Raw genomic sequence first — 17305 nt, 5'->3', positions numbered from 1 at the left:
ATTCTGACTTAAATCTCAGAATTTTTCATCTTAATGTAGATGGACACCATGAAGGATGAGATGTTGGAGCACTCAGCTTCAGTAACACATTGGTGGAAAATGATGGAATTAGTCGACTTTTTATACGCGGGAGGGGTCCCTGGTGATGCAATTTCATTAATGGAAGAGCAGAAAGTCATTAAAACAAGAGTTTAGTCTCTAAAACAGACATGGCTACGGCTTGTTGCTAACATGTTTGTTAGCTTTCAGAATTCTGAGATTAAAGTAAGAATTCTGACTTTTTTGTTAGTTAACTTTTTAAAATTTTTCAGTGGCACTAATCCTCTTCCATACTTAAGCCAGTGGAGCCAAGGTCACTTCAATTATAAGATGCCAATTGTAACACTATTGCATCAGTACTATTATAGAGGCAGTTATCTGCACTTTAAAAATAGATAGGGTGAGCAAGTTCATGACTCCTTCAGTCTCCAATCTACCTTTGTTTGAATTTCTGCGTGAACAGATTCTACAGATTAATTTTCTTTGTAGTAAATAGCGTTGTCACGATACTAAAATGTTCAGCTCGATACCTATACTCAAAAAAATATTCATTACTTGATACCATTTTTGATACCACAAAGATAAAAAAACAAAGACCCAAATATTTAACAAAAATATTTTTATCAATAAATAAAATGCAAAAAATAAATAAATAAATACAATAAACAATAGGAACAATATTTTGAGTTTGTATGCTGTGCACAATATTAAGCAAGCTTGATAAACAACTAACAAAATTAACTTAAGTATTCTTCCTTGGCACGCATTTCCCTCTTTTCTGCACTCTAGATAAATGACTATTTAGGTGCCACTGGTGGTAGCACTGTACCGATACTTTTTCAAAATGAAATTAAGTATCGTATCTGGATACAATGTTTTAGTATCGATACTTTTTTGAGTATCAATACTTTTGACAACCCTAGTATTTAATGGACAGGATATGTAATGGCCATAATTATAATCTTTTAAGCATCATATTAACTCCTAACTTGGCCAAAAGAAAAAAAAAAACAAACTTAAAAGCATTGCTACTTTTAAAGACAAATGATATTATCTGCCTAAGAGTGTAACATAGCTGGGTGTAGAGCTATCCTTCAGTTGTTTCTTCATATAAATACTAAAAGGAGAGAAATGGTCCATAAACTGATTATTCTAAATCTGTAAAACTAAAGAGTTGTAGCTATCTGTAAAAGTCTTGCAAGGGGGTCTCACATCTTTAAAAATCACACCAGATATTTTTAAAACTTTTAAAATGTATATCCTTACATCATGTCTGCGCATCATAACCCAGCAGTACTATGTTAGAACATGTTTGTTTTTCTTTATCCTCTGTCACAAAATTTAACAGCTAAAGTTTATAAATCCTGCGACTCTTCTAAATCTGAACATTTGCCTAATTTGACTATTAAATTTCTTTCATTGACATTATTTTTACCTTGGGTGAATTAGGAAATTATAATCTTATCTGGTTTGACTGTAGTTTTGACATATGAAGGTAGCTGGGGATGGGAGGATATGTGGCTGGACAGAGCCCTAATGGCTGATAACACATGCTTTTAATGAATCAAGGTTTGCATATTTATAATCATTATATATACAATTAATAACAATCTGGCCACTGTCCCTCATTTTCTTTGCCTTTAAAAAACGAGTGAAGAAGCCGAGTCATTTATATGCATGTCACTCTGCTCACTGATCAGCTGATAGCATCACTGCCACTCCCAACCATCTTATCCTTAGGTTTTGGATGCCAGTTCTTGTCTGATGTTGCAGATGCAATAAAAAACTAAAAGCAATTATTAGATTTTTATTTAGATCAGCTGAGCACTGCTGAAAATGATTTCTGTAATTTTGAAGATTAATGTTTAATTTTTTGATCAAATTAATCAGCGAAGTGCTGAGTTCAAGCAAAAGGCCAATTTTATGGAGTGGATTTTGTTCCGTTTTTTTGTTGGAAGAAAATGAAACTATGAAAAACCATGTTAAAAAAAGGTTTTAATAGTAACTGCGGTTTTCTCATGTTTCTTTTACAAATAGCATTTTTTTTTAATATTTTTCAGAAGTTATTTTTACAGATTGCAAGTTTTTAGAATTTATTCTTTACATTTTATTTCCATTTTTTTTTATCCAGATTTTATATTTCAAATTAAAAAAAATCTGGCTTTCAGATTGAGTTTAAGAAAAAGCTTTCTTTTCAGTTTGTTCTTTTTACTGAGGCTCAATATAAATGCTCCCTCTTGGCCAATAGAAATGGTGCTTACATCCTTGCACACCAATAGACATGATCCATGCTCCCCACTCCAATGGAAAGACCGCCCCCAAAGACAAAAAAACATTTCATTATTAAAATCCAGTTTCAGAAGAATGCAGTGTGTAAAAGTGAATCTGAAAAAGGGAAATAAAAAAGAAACAAAAAGTCTGTTAAACATTTGGCAGAAAAAAAAAGATAAATCTGAAAAAACAAAACAAAAAGCAAAATCTGAGAAAACAGCAAAGCTACTCACAAAGCCTTTTTTTTTATTAAAATGTTTTTCAAAGTTTAATTCCTCAATTTTGTGGGTTTTTTTTTTAATCAAACATGAGTTGTGCTTGCAATTATAATGGAGCAAAATTCTAAAATTGGTCTATGCAACTAACGGAAGTCAAACTTGTTTATAATAATTTTTGTGTGTTAAAGCAGTGGCACCAGAACAGACAATCCCTTTGCATGGAAATCTGTGTAAGCCTGTTTTTCTCAGTTCTGGCTGCTACCACAGTGTTAGAAGAAGCAATAGCTTTTGCCAGCAGATATGTAATGCTTGGCTTTTGTGTTTTTGTAACACCACCCATGTTAGGTTTGGTTCCTAATAAATGTTACCAGCAACAAAAACAAGGCGTCATACAAACTTGGAGACTTACTGTAAGAATTTTAGGAGAGCAATTTCATTCAGGGAACAATTATTTTTGTTTGCAAAATATCACACTTGGTAAATGGTGAACTTTTGTCGTCCCATAACTTACTTTGCGATCTTACTTTTTAACAATAGAAACATAATTTTAGTTTTAGTTATAGAGGTGGATATTACACATAACAATGCATTTGGATGCATACTGTTTTTTTTAGAGTTAAAAGTGTGATATATTTTCAAATGTGCTTCTATGCATGTTATATTGAAAACAAAATGACATTTTTGTCTGACTTTCAATTGTTGTTTGTTTTGACAGGATGGGATTCTTATAAGGAATGAATGAAAGAATCTATCCCTCATATCACTGCACTATTTATTATAACTGAAGGCAGAAGAACGAGGAGCAATCTGATCTTTCCTGTAGATCAGCATTTTATGGACAAACACTTGAGTGATCTCTTTTATTCAGTGCCTGTTTCTGGCAGGATGAGTTTCAGAAGGCTATGATGGCAAAAAAGCAAGATGCAAGGTCGCCCATTTACAACCTCATTGTGGTGGGTTTGTCAGGAACCGAGAAGGAGAAGGGCCAATGTGGGGTGGGCAAATCCTGCCTTTGTAATCGGTTTGTGCGCCCTAGTGCTGACGACTTCTACCTGGATCACACATCAGTGTTGAGCACCAGTGACTTTGGAGGTCGAGTGGTTAACAATGACCACTTTCTGTTTTGGGGGGAGGTGTCTCGGGTTCTGGAGGAGGGGCCTGAATGCAGGATGCATGTTGTGGAGCAAACGGAATTCATCGATGACCAGACATTTCAGCCACACCGTAGCACCGCTATGCAGCCCTATATCAAACGAGCAGCAGCAACCAAGTTGGCCTCAGCAGAGAAGCTCATGTACTTTTGTACAGATCAGCTGGGTCTGGAGCAAGACTTTGAGCAGAAGCAAATGCCAGAGGGGAAGCTGCAGGTGGACGGCTTCCTGCTTTGTGTTGACGTGAGCCGCGGGATGAACCGTAACTTTGATGACCAGCTGAAGTTTGTCACAAACCTTTACAGTCAGCTTAGCAAGACCAAGAAGCCCATTGTGTTGGTGCTCACCAAATGTGACGAAGGTGTTGAGCGCTACATCAAAGATGCGCATACCTTCGCCATTACAAAGAAAAGCCTCCCAGTGGTCGAAACCTCTGCTCGCTCAAATATAAATGTAGATCTTGCTTTCCTAACCTTGGTTCAGCTTATTGATAAAAGCAGGGGAAAGCCTAAGATCATACCTTATTTTGAAGCCTTGAAACTACAGAGTCAGCAGATCGCCTCAGCCAAGGATCGTTATGAATGGCTCATCAACCGTATCGTCAAAAATCACAATGAGACCTGGTTAAACGCCAGTCGACGGATGAACACCTCCCCAGAGTACAAAGAATACGTCTTCTTGGAAGGAACGGCTAAATGCAAAAAGCTTTTCCAACAACATGTCTACCGCCTGAAGCAGGAGCACATAGAGAGGCGGCGCAGGATATACCTTAGCACTCTCCCTTTAGCACTTAGTTCACTGGTGCCAGATCTTGATGAGATAGATCAGCTGAGCTGGTCTGGAGTGCAGAAAGTGCTGGAGTCCAAGCAACATTTTACTCACTGGTTTGTTGTCTTGGAGGATTCACCATGGGAAGATACGTCTCACATAGACAACATGGAGGATGAGCGAATCCCCTCAGACCTGCTGGAGACTGCTGAGGCAGAAGATATTTTCAATGCTCATTTGGAGCATCTAAGAAATGAATGTAGGCGTGCAGAGATAAGACAAGAGTTTAAGCAAAAGCTAGCATCCTCGCCCTTTGTCACGCCAGGTAAACCTTGGGAGGAGGCCCGCAGCTTCATCATGAACGAAGAGTTCTACCAGTGGCTCGAGGAGCCAGAGTACTTGGAACTGTACAACCGCCATCAGAAGGAGATTATTGACCGAGCTAAAGAAGACTTTCAGGAGCTTCTGCTCGAATACTCTGAGCTTTTTTATGAGCTCGAAGTTGATGCGAAGCCTAGCAAAGAGAAGATGGGAGCAATACAGGAGGTTCTAGGAGAAGAGCTGAGGTTTAAGGCACTGCAAAAGCTGCCTGCAGAAAGGGATGCTCTTGTGCTTAAGCACATCCACTTTGTCTATCACCCCACCAAGGAGACCTGCCCCAGTAGCCCTCACTGTGGTGACTATAAGATTGAGCAACTCCTAGCCTCTCGTTTTCCCACATGTTACCCCTTCTTTGACGTGAAAGCTCATTTTGGGGACACTAAAGCTGATAGAATTAACTTGGTCATTCTAGGGAAGGACGGGCTGGCCAGAGAATTCGCCAATGAGATTAGGGCTCTGTGCACAAATGACGATTGGTACGTTTTAGATGGGAAGATGTATGAGTTAACTCTGCGGCCTATAGAGGGAAATGTGCGTCTTCCAGTAAATTCCTTCCACACTCCCACTTTTACCCCTCATGGGTGTCTTTGTCTGTATAATTCAAAAGATTCACTGTCTTATGTGGTAGAAAGCCTCGAGCGACTTAGAGAATCAACTCTTGGTCGAAGGGATAGTCAGCTGGCCCAACTGCCAACGTCTCTCCTTTTAGTCACTAAAAGGGGTGTGGGCTCATACGTTGACATAGGTGGAGACACTGCCTTAAACCTAATAACACAGGGACAACAGGTTGCTCGGAGACTGCAGTGTAGCTTTTTAGACCCAGCCTCCCCCGGCGTGGGCTATGGCCACAGCGTAAATGAAACTCAGATTAACCAAGTGCTTAGGGGGCTCCTTGATGTTAGAAGGAGCACATCTTTTAGTAGCAGCTCCCCGCCTCACCTGCCCGAGCCTCCAGGTATCAGAGACTCTCCTCATCAGCCAGCCCCAGAGGCAGACCTACGCATTGTCATGTGCTTAATGTGCGGCGATCCCTATGACATCGAACAGCTCTTGTCTCCTTTCCTTATGCATCAGCACTGCAGACCAATGTCGAACTGTGGCACTTCTGTGTTGCTAGAGCAGACAGTTGGGGGTCACAAGCTGGCCATAGAGCTTTCTCTCCTCTCCTACCATGCCTCTTTTACTCTGAGGAAGAGCAGGTTGGTGCACGGCTACATTGCTGTGTACTCAGCCGTCCGGAAAGCTTCCCTAGAGACCCTGTGTGCATTTTTATGTGAGGTTCAGGACATTATCCCTGTTCAGCTGTTGGCAGTAGGAGATAGCAAGGCAGAGCTCACTGATAGTGACTTTGCCTGTGAACAGCTGATTCAGGGGGAGGAGCTGGCTCGTGAGATTGAGGGTCGCTTCAATAGTGTGGTTTGTGGATCCGGGGGAGTGATAGGAGGCCTCCACAGAATTGAAATGTTCCATTCATTTCTGATGGAGGTAGTGGAGAAGCGAAACATCGTGGAGGCAACGCATATGTATGACAACGTTGCTGAAGCATGCACCAATGAAAACGTATACTCCCCGCGCTGCATCTCTCCTAGTCCTGTTACCATGTTCGTGGATTCAGAGGATGATGTTGAGCCTTCTCCCCCGTACTATGATGGCACGCTCTCTTCTCACAGCGGTGGCTTCAACATGCCTGACTTAGACTCCAGCGACATCTCTGTCATTTCTGATATCAGAGACTTTGAAAACAAGCTCAACAACAAAATACCCCCCCCAGTAAGGGGGAAACCAGGCGTCACTTTTGACTTCCGGAAAGTGAGTCGCAGCCCTTACATCGACACTCTAGGTCACCGTCGGTCCCTGCCCTCTGCTGTGACCTGGGTCCCTGGCGGGGATGTGGGTTACGATCCCTCAGACTACGCAGAGCCTATCGATGCCGTCTCAAAACCCCGCCCCAGCAACGAAGAGATCATCTACTCGGTTCCACACGACAGCACACAGGGCAAAATCATAACCATCCGCAACTCCAACCGGATGCATTCAAACGGAAATGGCTCAGACAGCGAGGCGGACAGCAGCTCTTTGGAACGAAGGAGGAAGTTCTCAGCAGTCGGAGTGAAGCCCCGTCTGTACCGCGACCGCTCAAAACGGCTGGGCAAGTTCAGCAGCTTCCGGACAAGCTTTATAGGAAGCGACGACGAAATGGGAGCTCTGTCAAAGTCCAAAGATGATGACTTTGGGACTTTAAAAGGTGACAGTCTTGTTAACGAGGAGATTGAGGACCCAAAGAAGAGGAACATTCTAAAGAGCCTCAGGCGAACTGCAAAGGTATGGAATATCAATATAAATTGTAGGTGTAATAATGCAGAGCTATTTCATTTTTCTAATACCATTGATCTGCCTTTGAAGTCTTTAAAATTAGCTGTCACTGTGAGGGACAACTGAGCATTATTTTAAACTCCTCATGCAATCCATCTCTCGGCAGAAAACAAGACCAAAGCCACGTCCATCAATTCCCAAGCCCATGGAGAGCAGCTACTTTGGAGTGCCGCTGGCGAGTGTGGTGTCCCCAGACAGACCTATTCCACTTTTCATCGAGAAGTGTGTCCACTTCATTGAGAAAACTGGTAAGTTCCTTTGGAGTATTATGAAGGTTAGAAAACAACAATCATTTGGTGTTAAAGTTCAGTTTGTACTGTTGTGAACAGACTGATTGACGCTGAAGGCTCGGCTGAATTTACAGCGTGAAATATGAGTATGTTGCATAATGAGCATTCCCTATTAGTCCTAGCATGCAGCCTGTGGTTATTGCCACTTAAATAAGTGATTTGCTTTTTACACGGCTTTTTAAAAAATCCATAAAAAGAATTGGCTTTAATGTGCTTTATAATACAAGGAAAGTGGAAAAATTAAAACAATTTCATTCATCAGTAAAAAGGCTAAACAAGAACATAGCATCTAGCTTTTCAAGATCAATACCTTCAATATTAATTTCTTTTTATGGCTGAAATAATCTGATATCTATATTAATCAAATGTTTTAAAGCCAAATGCTGTTCAGTTGAATCAGTGCCGACTTGTTCATAAATCCACTGGAAGCAGCAGTCCTGCTCCAGGCTGCTGGCTGAACCATTTTAATCATAAATGTTGTTTAAATGCGCTTTTTAAAATGGTTTGAATGGCGGTACATCTTTTTATGTGTTACACTTAGTTACAGAACTAGAACTACCCAGTTTCCCCACATGGTGGAAGAAAAAATCTAAGTAGTAAATAATGTCACTTAAAATAGATGTTTCTCACAAACCCCTTCTTAAATCTTACGTCTTTAAAAACCTGGAAGGTTTTTTGAATGAGGAATAAAAATAAAAAAAAGTTCTAAGCCTGGAAAAGTTTGAAAACAGCCTTAGACATCTGTCTTTAAAAGTGCTTCATTTTTATTTTACGTGTAAGAACCGCTTGGGCTTTTAAAATCTTTACCAATTTGTATGTTGAAGTTCAAGGCTTAGAATGTTTTTTTAAAACAGCCCTAAAAATATCTTCGACAATTTTTTTTGGTTTAAAATTTCTCAAAGACCTTGAAATCCTTGAAAGTTTTTGAATCTGAAAAAAAAAGTTAATATCCTGAAAATTAGTTGAAAACAGCCATAAAAACACCTTGAAATTACTTGAGTTTTTTTTCAAGATTTGACATTTTACACAGGTCTTTAGAACCCTTGAGAGTTTTTGAATGTGAATAAAATGTCCATGACCTGTAAGTTTTTCAAACAGCCATAAAATTACACATTAAAAGTCCTTTTCTGTGCCTGCGAGGTTCCCGCAGGTGAATTACCAGTAGAGTTGAGTTAGTCATCAAGTTTGCGCGCTATATCGAGAAAATTTAGATTTCAGGATGAATTGCAAAACATTTCTGTCAACAGAATTCAAGAAAAAGCATTTTGTTTTTTGTCAGTGGTTGGAGATACGAGGTTATAAGATAACATTTTGAAACACATCTGCTGAAAAATCTTAACAGAACTAAACATGTCCATCTACTGTAGATATGAGTTAATTTAGTTTTCTCATTTAATTTGCATTATACTGAAATCACATTTACTCACACATGTGGTCCTTGAATTTAAGGTAATTGGTCCTGGCTAACCCCTTGGAATTTCTTAGATTTGATATTAACCAATATATTGAAACCAATATGACTGCCTTTGTTGCTTTTTGCTGATTATAGCTAACTGATAAAAAAAAAATCAAAAGTTTGGTATCTTAAAAAATTTACCATAAGATCAATTAAGGAAAAGGTAATTTCAGACAATTTGATCTGAAATTCTATTGACTTAAAACTACTTTTACTTGAATTACCGCATGTAGTGTTACTTAGAGGAGACCTGAGGCGGATCTGATGGGCCCCATAGTATAGTCTCATTGCAGGGTTCATGTTTGAACAGTTTGCTAGAAAAGCCTTTGACGTTGCTCAGAATGTGAGGTTTGAAGTCCATGTTTAGGTTGTTCTGTGCAAAGTGGCTGTTGATGACACCCTTTGTGAAGATCCCCCAAAACTCTTAAGCTTGAGTTGTGCTTGACATGTCCGCTAGGTCAAAATGACGTCATTTTGGGCTTCCTCTCGGAGCAACTATGAAATTTGTAACTATGCGGACGAAACCATGTGGAAAACATTATGAGCAAGCCTGGCGAAGGTTCACAAATGTAAAGATCTAGAGAACTCCCGTGATTTGGCTCGTAAATATTAATAACACATTCACTCCAGGAAAGAAAATTAATGTAGCTCTCGGATAGCATGGAGAGGCTATGATAAAGTTGTAAATGGCTGTGCTTTCTACTTTCTCATGTAGTGTGGTCATGTCAGTTTGCTCTTTGTTCTGAACAAAGACGAACCAGAACAGGAAAAAAATCTGCACAGGGTATAAATGCTGCAGACGCTTTGTTTTTTCCAAAAATTGATGGTCTCCCCAAGGCAATTCAAAAGTTGTTCATAGAGAACAATTTAGCAGCAGTCCTTGATGTTAAGTTTCACCTGTGCTTTTATTGTGAAATTCCGACAGCAAGACCTTGACAGGAAATGACATGGGGTTGCCAGGGGTAACGGCAGGTCAAAAGCAGAGAGTCTCAGAAGCTGGAGTTTAACCAAAAATTAAACAATCATTTCAACCACTAAATAAGGTCATAATGCCCACTGTTATATTCCGGGATTGTCATGTGATGTTATGTAATAGCTTTATATCAGGAAACGAGTGCAGCACACATCTGCTGGGATGGTGACATCATCAGCAGTAATGAAAAATAATTTATTTATTTATTTATAAATAATTTATTTAATTTTAAAACCAAATCAAGACAAACAGTTTTACCTGCAGAAATGAAGCAGGTCTGAAAAAGTAGGCTAGATCATTTTCATTCAGTTCAGGGCTTAATGGGGGGATAGTTGACCTCTGAGTGACCTAGAAAATAATCTTTATCTCTGAAACAACAACAGCACATGTGATCATTTTTACTTTTTTTAAATTATTATTTACTACAAATGACCATTTTAAATGCACAAACCTGCTCTAAAGAAGCAACAACCATTCAGCCCTATTTGATGCTGTGGTCCAGGGGGTAAACACAGTGTATCTGATATGCAGAGCAGTGAACTCCCTGCTGGGCTTGTGGAAATCACCGCCTGCTGTGTGAGTGCACCATTAGAAATAATTTGACCACCACAATAACCTCCTGTTCTGCTGCTGCGTGTATTTTAGCATATCTATGCATGAAATCCTGTTTGTTCTTATTGCTGTCCTGCTGGAAAATAACTTTATCTGTATTTCCTACATGTTATTGAAGATGGCGCACTGCCACAGGAAAATAAAAGCCTCCGCACCTTCATCATGAATAAAAAATTATACACTGTAAAAAAAAAAAAACCAAGAAAAAAAAAACGATATAACATAATGTAATATTAATAATTATAATTTGAAATAATTTCAAATGTTAAAAATACTTTATTTTGAAAAAACAGTGTTGCCGGTGTCATGCTAAGATAGTTCACCCAGCGAGAATCTGTATCCCCTCACCGGGACAGCACACGGAGTTCCTACCTACTAACTGAAACTTGAGATGTGTTATCTTTATGAAAGAGTAGTTTTGTTATTTTATTCTGAACTTCACATGTTATAGCAGAATATTACGGAAGAGGATTAGGGCCACTAAAAAAATAAAAAAAGTTAACTGATTTTTAAATATTATTTCAGTTTAATATGGGAAAAAAGTCAGAATTCTGACTTTAATCTCAGAATCCTAACTTTTTTCTCAGAATTCGGACTTTAATCTTAGAATTCTGAATTTTTTCTCAGAATTTTGACTGAATTCTGACATGTTAGCATCAAGCCGTAGCCATGTCTGTTTTAGAGACTAGCTCTTTTGTTTTAATCACCTTCTGCTCTTCCATTAATGAGGTAGCATCACTCCCACATCTCTTCCTTCATGGTGCCCATCTACATTGAGATCCAAGATTCTGAGATTAAAGTCAAAAATCAGAGAAAAAACTTTTTTCTTAAGTATAATATGAGAAAAAAAGTCAGAATTCTGACTTTGATCTCAGAATTCTGACTTGTTTCTCATATTATACTGAATTAAAATAAAAAAATCAGTTAACTGAGTGGGCCACTCAGGATTAGGCCACTCAGTGGCCCTAATCCTCTTCTGTAGAATATCGCCAGTGATATTGGTTTAAAAAAAAAAAAAAAAAACACGTGAGCGTTTGCTTTATAACAGGATGCTGACAGCACTGTAGTAGGGATGGAACGGTTTATGAAAACCATCTGAACCGTTCGGTTCGACTGCCTCGGTTCGGTTCGCGTGTGTTGCGTTCGGTTCATGCGCTGCTCCTTTTTGTCATAGGCAAAGCATGTACACTCCAGAGCAGAAGGTGGCGGTACTGCGACAAAGCCAACTACCAGTAGTAAACAAGAAGAAGAAGAAGCGAAGCATTTAGAGTGACCTATGATGACGGCGGAAAGAAAGTTGTGGATAAAATTGCAACAGTGTGCAAGCGTTGTGCAACACCTTGTGTTTATGCTAACAGCAACACGACCAACATGTCTTGCTAACCCCGAAATCCCACATACTCCGTCAGCGCTCCGCTGCGCTCCAGACCGCCTGCACAAAGCAAAGCCTACAGCATCCACTGTGGCTCCCGTCCGCTCCGCTCTGAGTTCCTTGTAGATCGTAGAGAGCATGCGCGAAATGATTACATTCAAAGCAGCAAAACATGCGGAAATGATCCAGGGTTTCCGCGAATCATTAAAAATGATTACAATTCATTAATTTTTTGGATTTTTTCATTTATTTCATTAATTTTTATGGGATTTCGGGCTAACAATCAACGTATACCGAACCGAAAACCGTGACCACGAAACCGTGAACCGAACCGAACCGTGGATTTTGTGAACCGTTCCACCCCTACACTGTAGACTCCTTTCTCTAAAAGCCAACGGCTCCTTGTTTGTATCAACATGTCCCATAAAGAATTACCTCATTGTATCACGGTGTCTGAATATTCTCATCTCATTGAAAACTGTTGTCATCATATAATATAAAAAAAAAACTGATGTCAAATGTATTCTTATTATAAATATAAAATGGTAAATGGAGTGTACATGACTTTACATTTCTGTATTTTGCACTACCCATATGGAATTGAGGTAGGGTGGCCAGATGTCCGGCTTTAGGGCGGACAGTCCGGATTTTCATTACACTGTCCGGCGGCCGGCGCCGCACCCAGCCGGATGTGTATTTGTCCTCCTTTACCCCCAGATTCCACATACTCCGTCAGCGCTCAGCTCCGCTCATGTACATCATGCGGAGTACTTGTCTGTCATGTAAATCAATGAGAGCTGTTCCACATCCTCCGCTACTCATCCGCACATCTCTGTCCACGTACGTCTTCTCTGTCCTTCACCATCAAAATACGGAACTGAGCTCTTTATTTGCTCCGCTCCGGTCAGTCCAGATCAAGACCCGCAATTGCAATCACACCAAACAGGAAAAAGAATGTACAGAAGACCCTGTTTATTAAATTAAATTATAGTAAAAACAGATCGGTAACTAGAAATTAGAGCATAGTTCGTATATAATCCAAAAAGCTAAGAGCAATTAATTAAATAATTGGATGCAGACTATTGGTGCTTCAACAGACCAGGAAGAAGTTGTGAGATTCTAGAGCGAATCTCACAACTTTAAAAGAAAATTCTTATTGCAGGAATGGATGAGATGATGAGTTTGGAAGCAGAGAACAAACAGAGTTCATACAACCTATGGATGATCCTAGCTATTCCTGTTACAAAAATCCACAACAGAAAGAAAATATTTGGGCAGAAACTGAACATCTGCTGGATGATGATGGGGATTTTTTTTAAATATGTCATATTTAATTAAACTTTCACATGGTTTATACAGGAATGAGGAACTCTAATTTAATGCTCTTTTAATGCTATTAGAACTCATTTTAATGCCATCAACAAGTATCATGTACACAGTTCCATGACTCAAGTTATGTACACCTTAGTAATTTATTGATATGCACCTTTTTGGTGCTATAGAAATGGCCACCCTAAATTGAGGCGGAGTGATGTTGATCAGCTCTTTTTATTCCATGCGTGCACCCGGTAAGGGGATTCAAATTCTGGGGGGGATAACTACTTTAGCATGACACTGGCTCCTCTGATTGCTGTGAATTATAATAAATAATAATTTAACATTATTGATCTAACCAATTTACCTCTGCATTTAACCCATCCCCTTGGGGAGCAGTGGGCTGCCATTGTGCAGCGCCCGGGGAGCAGTGTGGGGTTAAGAGTCTTGCTCAGAGACCCAGAGTCTGTGGGAGTCGAACTCAGAACCACAAGCTCTCAGCCCTATCCACTAGGCCGCCCCTCTCCAAGAGAAGCTGGTTAGCATATGAAGCTAACTGGTGGCCGCTGTGCTGCTATGGCAGACCACTTGAGCCAACTATGTTGTTTTATTTGGGGTCTTTTTAGACCCTTTAACATTTTTTCAAGAAGCAATTAGAGACAAACTTAGTGACTTTTATCTTCTTTTTTTGGCGAGTTAAGTGAGTTCCCCTGAAAGCAGCGAACTTGCTGCTCTGAGGTCAAATGGATGAAAACATGTCTAGTTAGGAATTTCTCTTTTTTTTTAACATCTTAAACGTTTGTTTCCATCCAGCTCTGGCATATTTTAAGCAGAGTTTCTGTAATTTTCCCTGTTTTCATTATCATTCACGTTTTGCAGCCTTTCACTGACTGATACCTTTGTCCAGTTAAATCCCTGTGATCTCTTATTAGATTTAGCTGAAAGGAAAAGTCTGGTCAACTCATCAGCAGCTGGATCGTTTAAATTTTTAACCGTCCCATTGCCAAGACCCGATTGTTGGATTTGTATTTCTTCTTCTTCAGCCTTGGTGCTAAGGCGACATCTGCTGATGTTCATCAGCTCCAGGCACTGTCAAACTAAAGGCATAGCAAGTAGCCATTTTCATTTAAGAATGTGAGATTCTACTGGTTTGCCCCTTCATGGTGCACGTCAGGCATCAGCCTGGAAACATTTACTATGGACGGCCTGCAGAATGACACAGAGAGCTTAAACAGTGATGGAAAAGCTCCGTTTAACTTTGATTGGGTGCTTGGACTTTGATGAAATCCAGAATGAAAAGTGCAAACGATCTGAGCATCTTTTCCAACAGCAGATCTCTGCAACATGATCATGTCCTCTTAAATTATGGTTAGTTGGGCAATAAAGCAATATCAATATTTATTGTAAACAGAGACCCGATCAGCACCGAGGGGAAACGTTCTATAATTTCACTGAACTCGCTCGGCAGTCTTTGGGTTGGGGAGATTTAGCCAAACTAAGCAGGGTTGGTTTCAGGCCTGGCCTTTTTTAAAAGCTTACGTTTAAAGAGGAATATAAGGATATAGGCGTTTAATGTCAGATGATATCGGTAACTTTTCCTTTTAGGTTTGAATCGATGGATGATATTAATCGTAATTATTTAAGTTATCAATTAATCTGATTGTTTCTCCCCTGATGTTAAGTCATGTTGTGCTTCGGAGGGCTAATAAAGTGTTTATGTTCTGTTCAGGCCTGAACACTGAAGGTTTGTACCGTGTGAGCGGCAACAAGTCGGAGATGGAGAGCATGCAGAAGCAGTTTGAGCAGGGTGAGTGGGATCTGCCATCTCCTCTCTCTGTAAACACAAAGATGGGATCGTCAGCCAATGGGAAGTTGTCCTTTTCTCATCCTGAGCCTTTTTGTTGTGTTCTCCATGCAGACCATGGATTGGACCTGGTGGAGAAGGACTTCGCCATAAACACTGTGGCTGGAGCTCTCAAGAGCTTCTTCTCAGAGCTGCCTGAGCCCCTGGTGCCTTGTGCTCTGCAGGTGGAGCTATTGGACGCTTTCAGTAAGCAAACCCTGCTGCGCTGGGAGGGGTGGCTGGTTTCATCAGGAGGGAAGAGGCGGAGGGAGCTCTCATGTTTTTCTTCAGTGTCTGAGAAGAAAGCTTTCTCTGGTCATCCAGTATGGAGGGTTTTTTTTATCAGTATCGTTAAAAGCAAAGAACACATTTTATAGAAAAATCATATTTTTTTTTTTAAGCATTTTTTTTTAGAAGAAAATCTGAGTGAGCGTATATTTGCTCCCCAGATAACTTTTTTATTATTAAAATGTTTATAATAATTTTCATTTTTTGGTCTTTTTTTGCTTGAAACAATAGAAAAAATGTCCCTCCGTGATCTGAGCTGAATTCTGATTGGTTGGATTCTGTTTGCAGAAATCATGGACAGGGAGCAGAGGCTGTACGCCATGAAGGACGTCCTGAGGAAGTTCCCCAGAGAAAACTACGATGTCTTCAGATACGTAGTGAGCCACTTGAACAGGTGAGCCTCCATGAGAACCGTCATAGAAACCGCGGCAGGAATTCAGACCCTGAGGAGGACGGAGGGGTGTGAGCGCTGTTGTGAGGCCCTGTGTGTGTTTTTGTTCTCAGGGTGAGCCAGCTGAGCCGGGTGAACTTGATGACCAGCGATAACCTGTCCATCTGTTTCTGGCCCACCCTCATGAGGCCTGACTTCACCACCATGGACGCCCTGACCGCCACGCGCACCTACCAGACAATCATCGAGACCTTCATCCACCAGTGCGCGTTCTTCTTCTACAACCAGCCCCTCATCGACTCCCCGACAGGCCTGGGCGGCCTCCCCGCCTCGCCCACCACCACACTGGGCGGGAGCTCCGCCTACTCCTGCTACCGCTCCTCCCCCCCACACACCGCCGCACATTTTAGCCCCCTGCAACAGCAGTCTCCGCCCACCACCCCGCAGTCGCCCCTGCAGTCCCTGCTGCCCCCGCTTCACCAGCACCCCCACGCCCACCACCCCCCTGCCGAGCAAGAGACACTGTGAGAGAGACGCCACGGCCGTGCGCCCTCGCCAATGCTGGACCTGAATGCCGAGACGCATTCGAACGCCAGAGATTAAAAAAAAAACAAAAACATGAAACACATGAAGATGGGGGGGGGCAGTTGTGTGAAACGTGGCATGCTTCAATTATCTGATACCGGGCGGGGCGGGTGACTGGTGGCCGCCATGATGGTTTTATTACGTGTAAAATTCTTCTTTTTTTTTTTTTTTTTTTTTTAAGAGTACCGCCACTGGATATAAGGAGCCGGCGCCTCTGAAGCAGAGGATCCTTCTCAGCCTTATTCTGTTTCAGCCTTTCTCATACTTGTTTGGGGGGGGCAGGCAGAGGAATGGGGGGGGTTACGTCCAGGGATGCACTTTAATGATCACTGTTTCCTTTATCTCTAGTTTCACACGGACCCGTTGGCCTCAAGCAGCTCCGGCAGATCAAACCTTGTTTACATCCGGTTTGTTTTTGGTTCAACCTTTTCTGAAGCACTTTTTAATAGTGTAGCATAAAAAATGAAGAAATGCCACGGAGGGAAGGGTGGGTGGGGGGGTTCATGATGATGATGCGTCTGTTTCTTTTTCTTTCTTATGTAGTGGCTTTGGAGAGGGGAGGGGGTGTTGTTTTTGTTCGAAAAAAGGGGGCAAAAAGGCAAGTAATCCCCCCCCCCCTCAAATGGGAAAGTCTGAATCTCTTTGAAGTTCATCGTTCATCTTTCTCTCCTCTTGGATTCTGATTTATCAGACTGCTGAAGGACCGTCACCATGTTGAATGTCTCACATCATCATCATCTGGTATCCATGGAAACCAAAATGCTTTAAGCGCAGTACATTGCTAGCCGTAGCTCTTCGCATTCGTTTAAGAGCCTTTAACTGGGGTGGGTTGATGTTGATTCTGCTGATTCAGAACCGGATCGGACTGGTGGGGAGCGCTTCCGGAAACGTTCGCTCAGCGGCAGCTTTGCAAATGAAGGTTCTGTAAAGAAAACCCCTTCGGATGGCGGAGGATTGTCCGTCCGTTTTACTGGTACTGT

General features: G+C 41.0%; 1 protein-coding gene across 1 annotated transcript in view; it reads left to right on the top strand.

The window, feature by feature from the left end:
• LOC107101005 (rho GTPase-activating protein 35-like) overlaps positions 1-16350 on the top strand; it is an 18308-nt gene extending 1958 nt beyond the window's left edge. The window contains exons 2-7 of the mRNA XM_015399736.1: positions 3244-7150; positions 7308-7449; positions 14948-15025; positions 15137-15268; positions 15638-15743; positions 15854-16350. Coding sequence (XP_015255222.1) covers positions 3431-7150; positions 7308-7449; positions 14948-15025; positions 15137-15268; positions 15638-15743; positions 15854-16268 — 4593 coding nt within the window. The 5' untranslated portion in view covers positions 3244-3430 and the 3' untranslated portion in view covers positions 16269-16350. The remainder of the gene's footprint in view (positions 1-3243; positions 7151-7307; positions 7450-14947; positions 15026-15136; positions 15269-15637; positions 15744-15853) is intronic.
• The last annotated feature ends 955 nt before the right edge of the window (positions 16351-17305 follow it).

The sequence above is a fragment of the Cyprinodon variegatus genome, unplaced genomic scaffold, assembly GCF_000732505.1.
Source record: "Cyprinodon variegatus isolate N-32 unplaced genomic scaffold, C_variegatus-1.0 Scaffold1044, whole genome shotgun sequence".
NCBI classification, from domain to species: domain Eukaryota; kingdom Metazoa; phylum Chordata; class Actinopteri; order Cyprinodontiformes; family Cyprinodontidae; genus Cyprinodon; species Cyprinodon variegatus.
The sequence above is the reverse complement of the archived record's forward strand: the minus strand, read 5'-3'. Positions and strand labels throughout refer to the sequence as shown.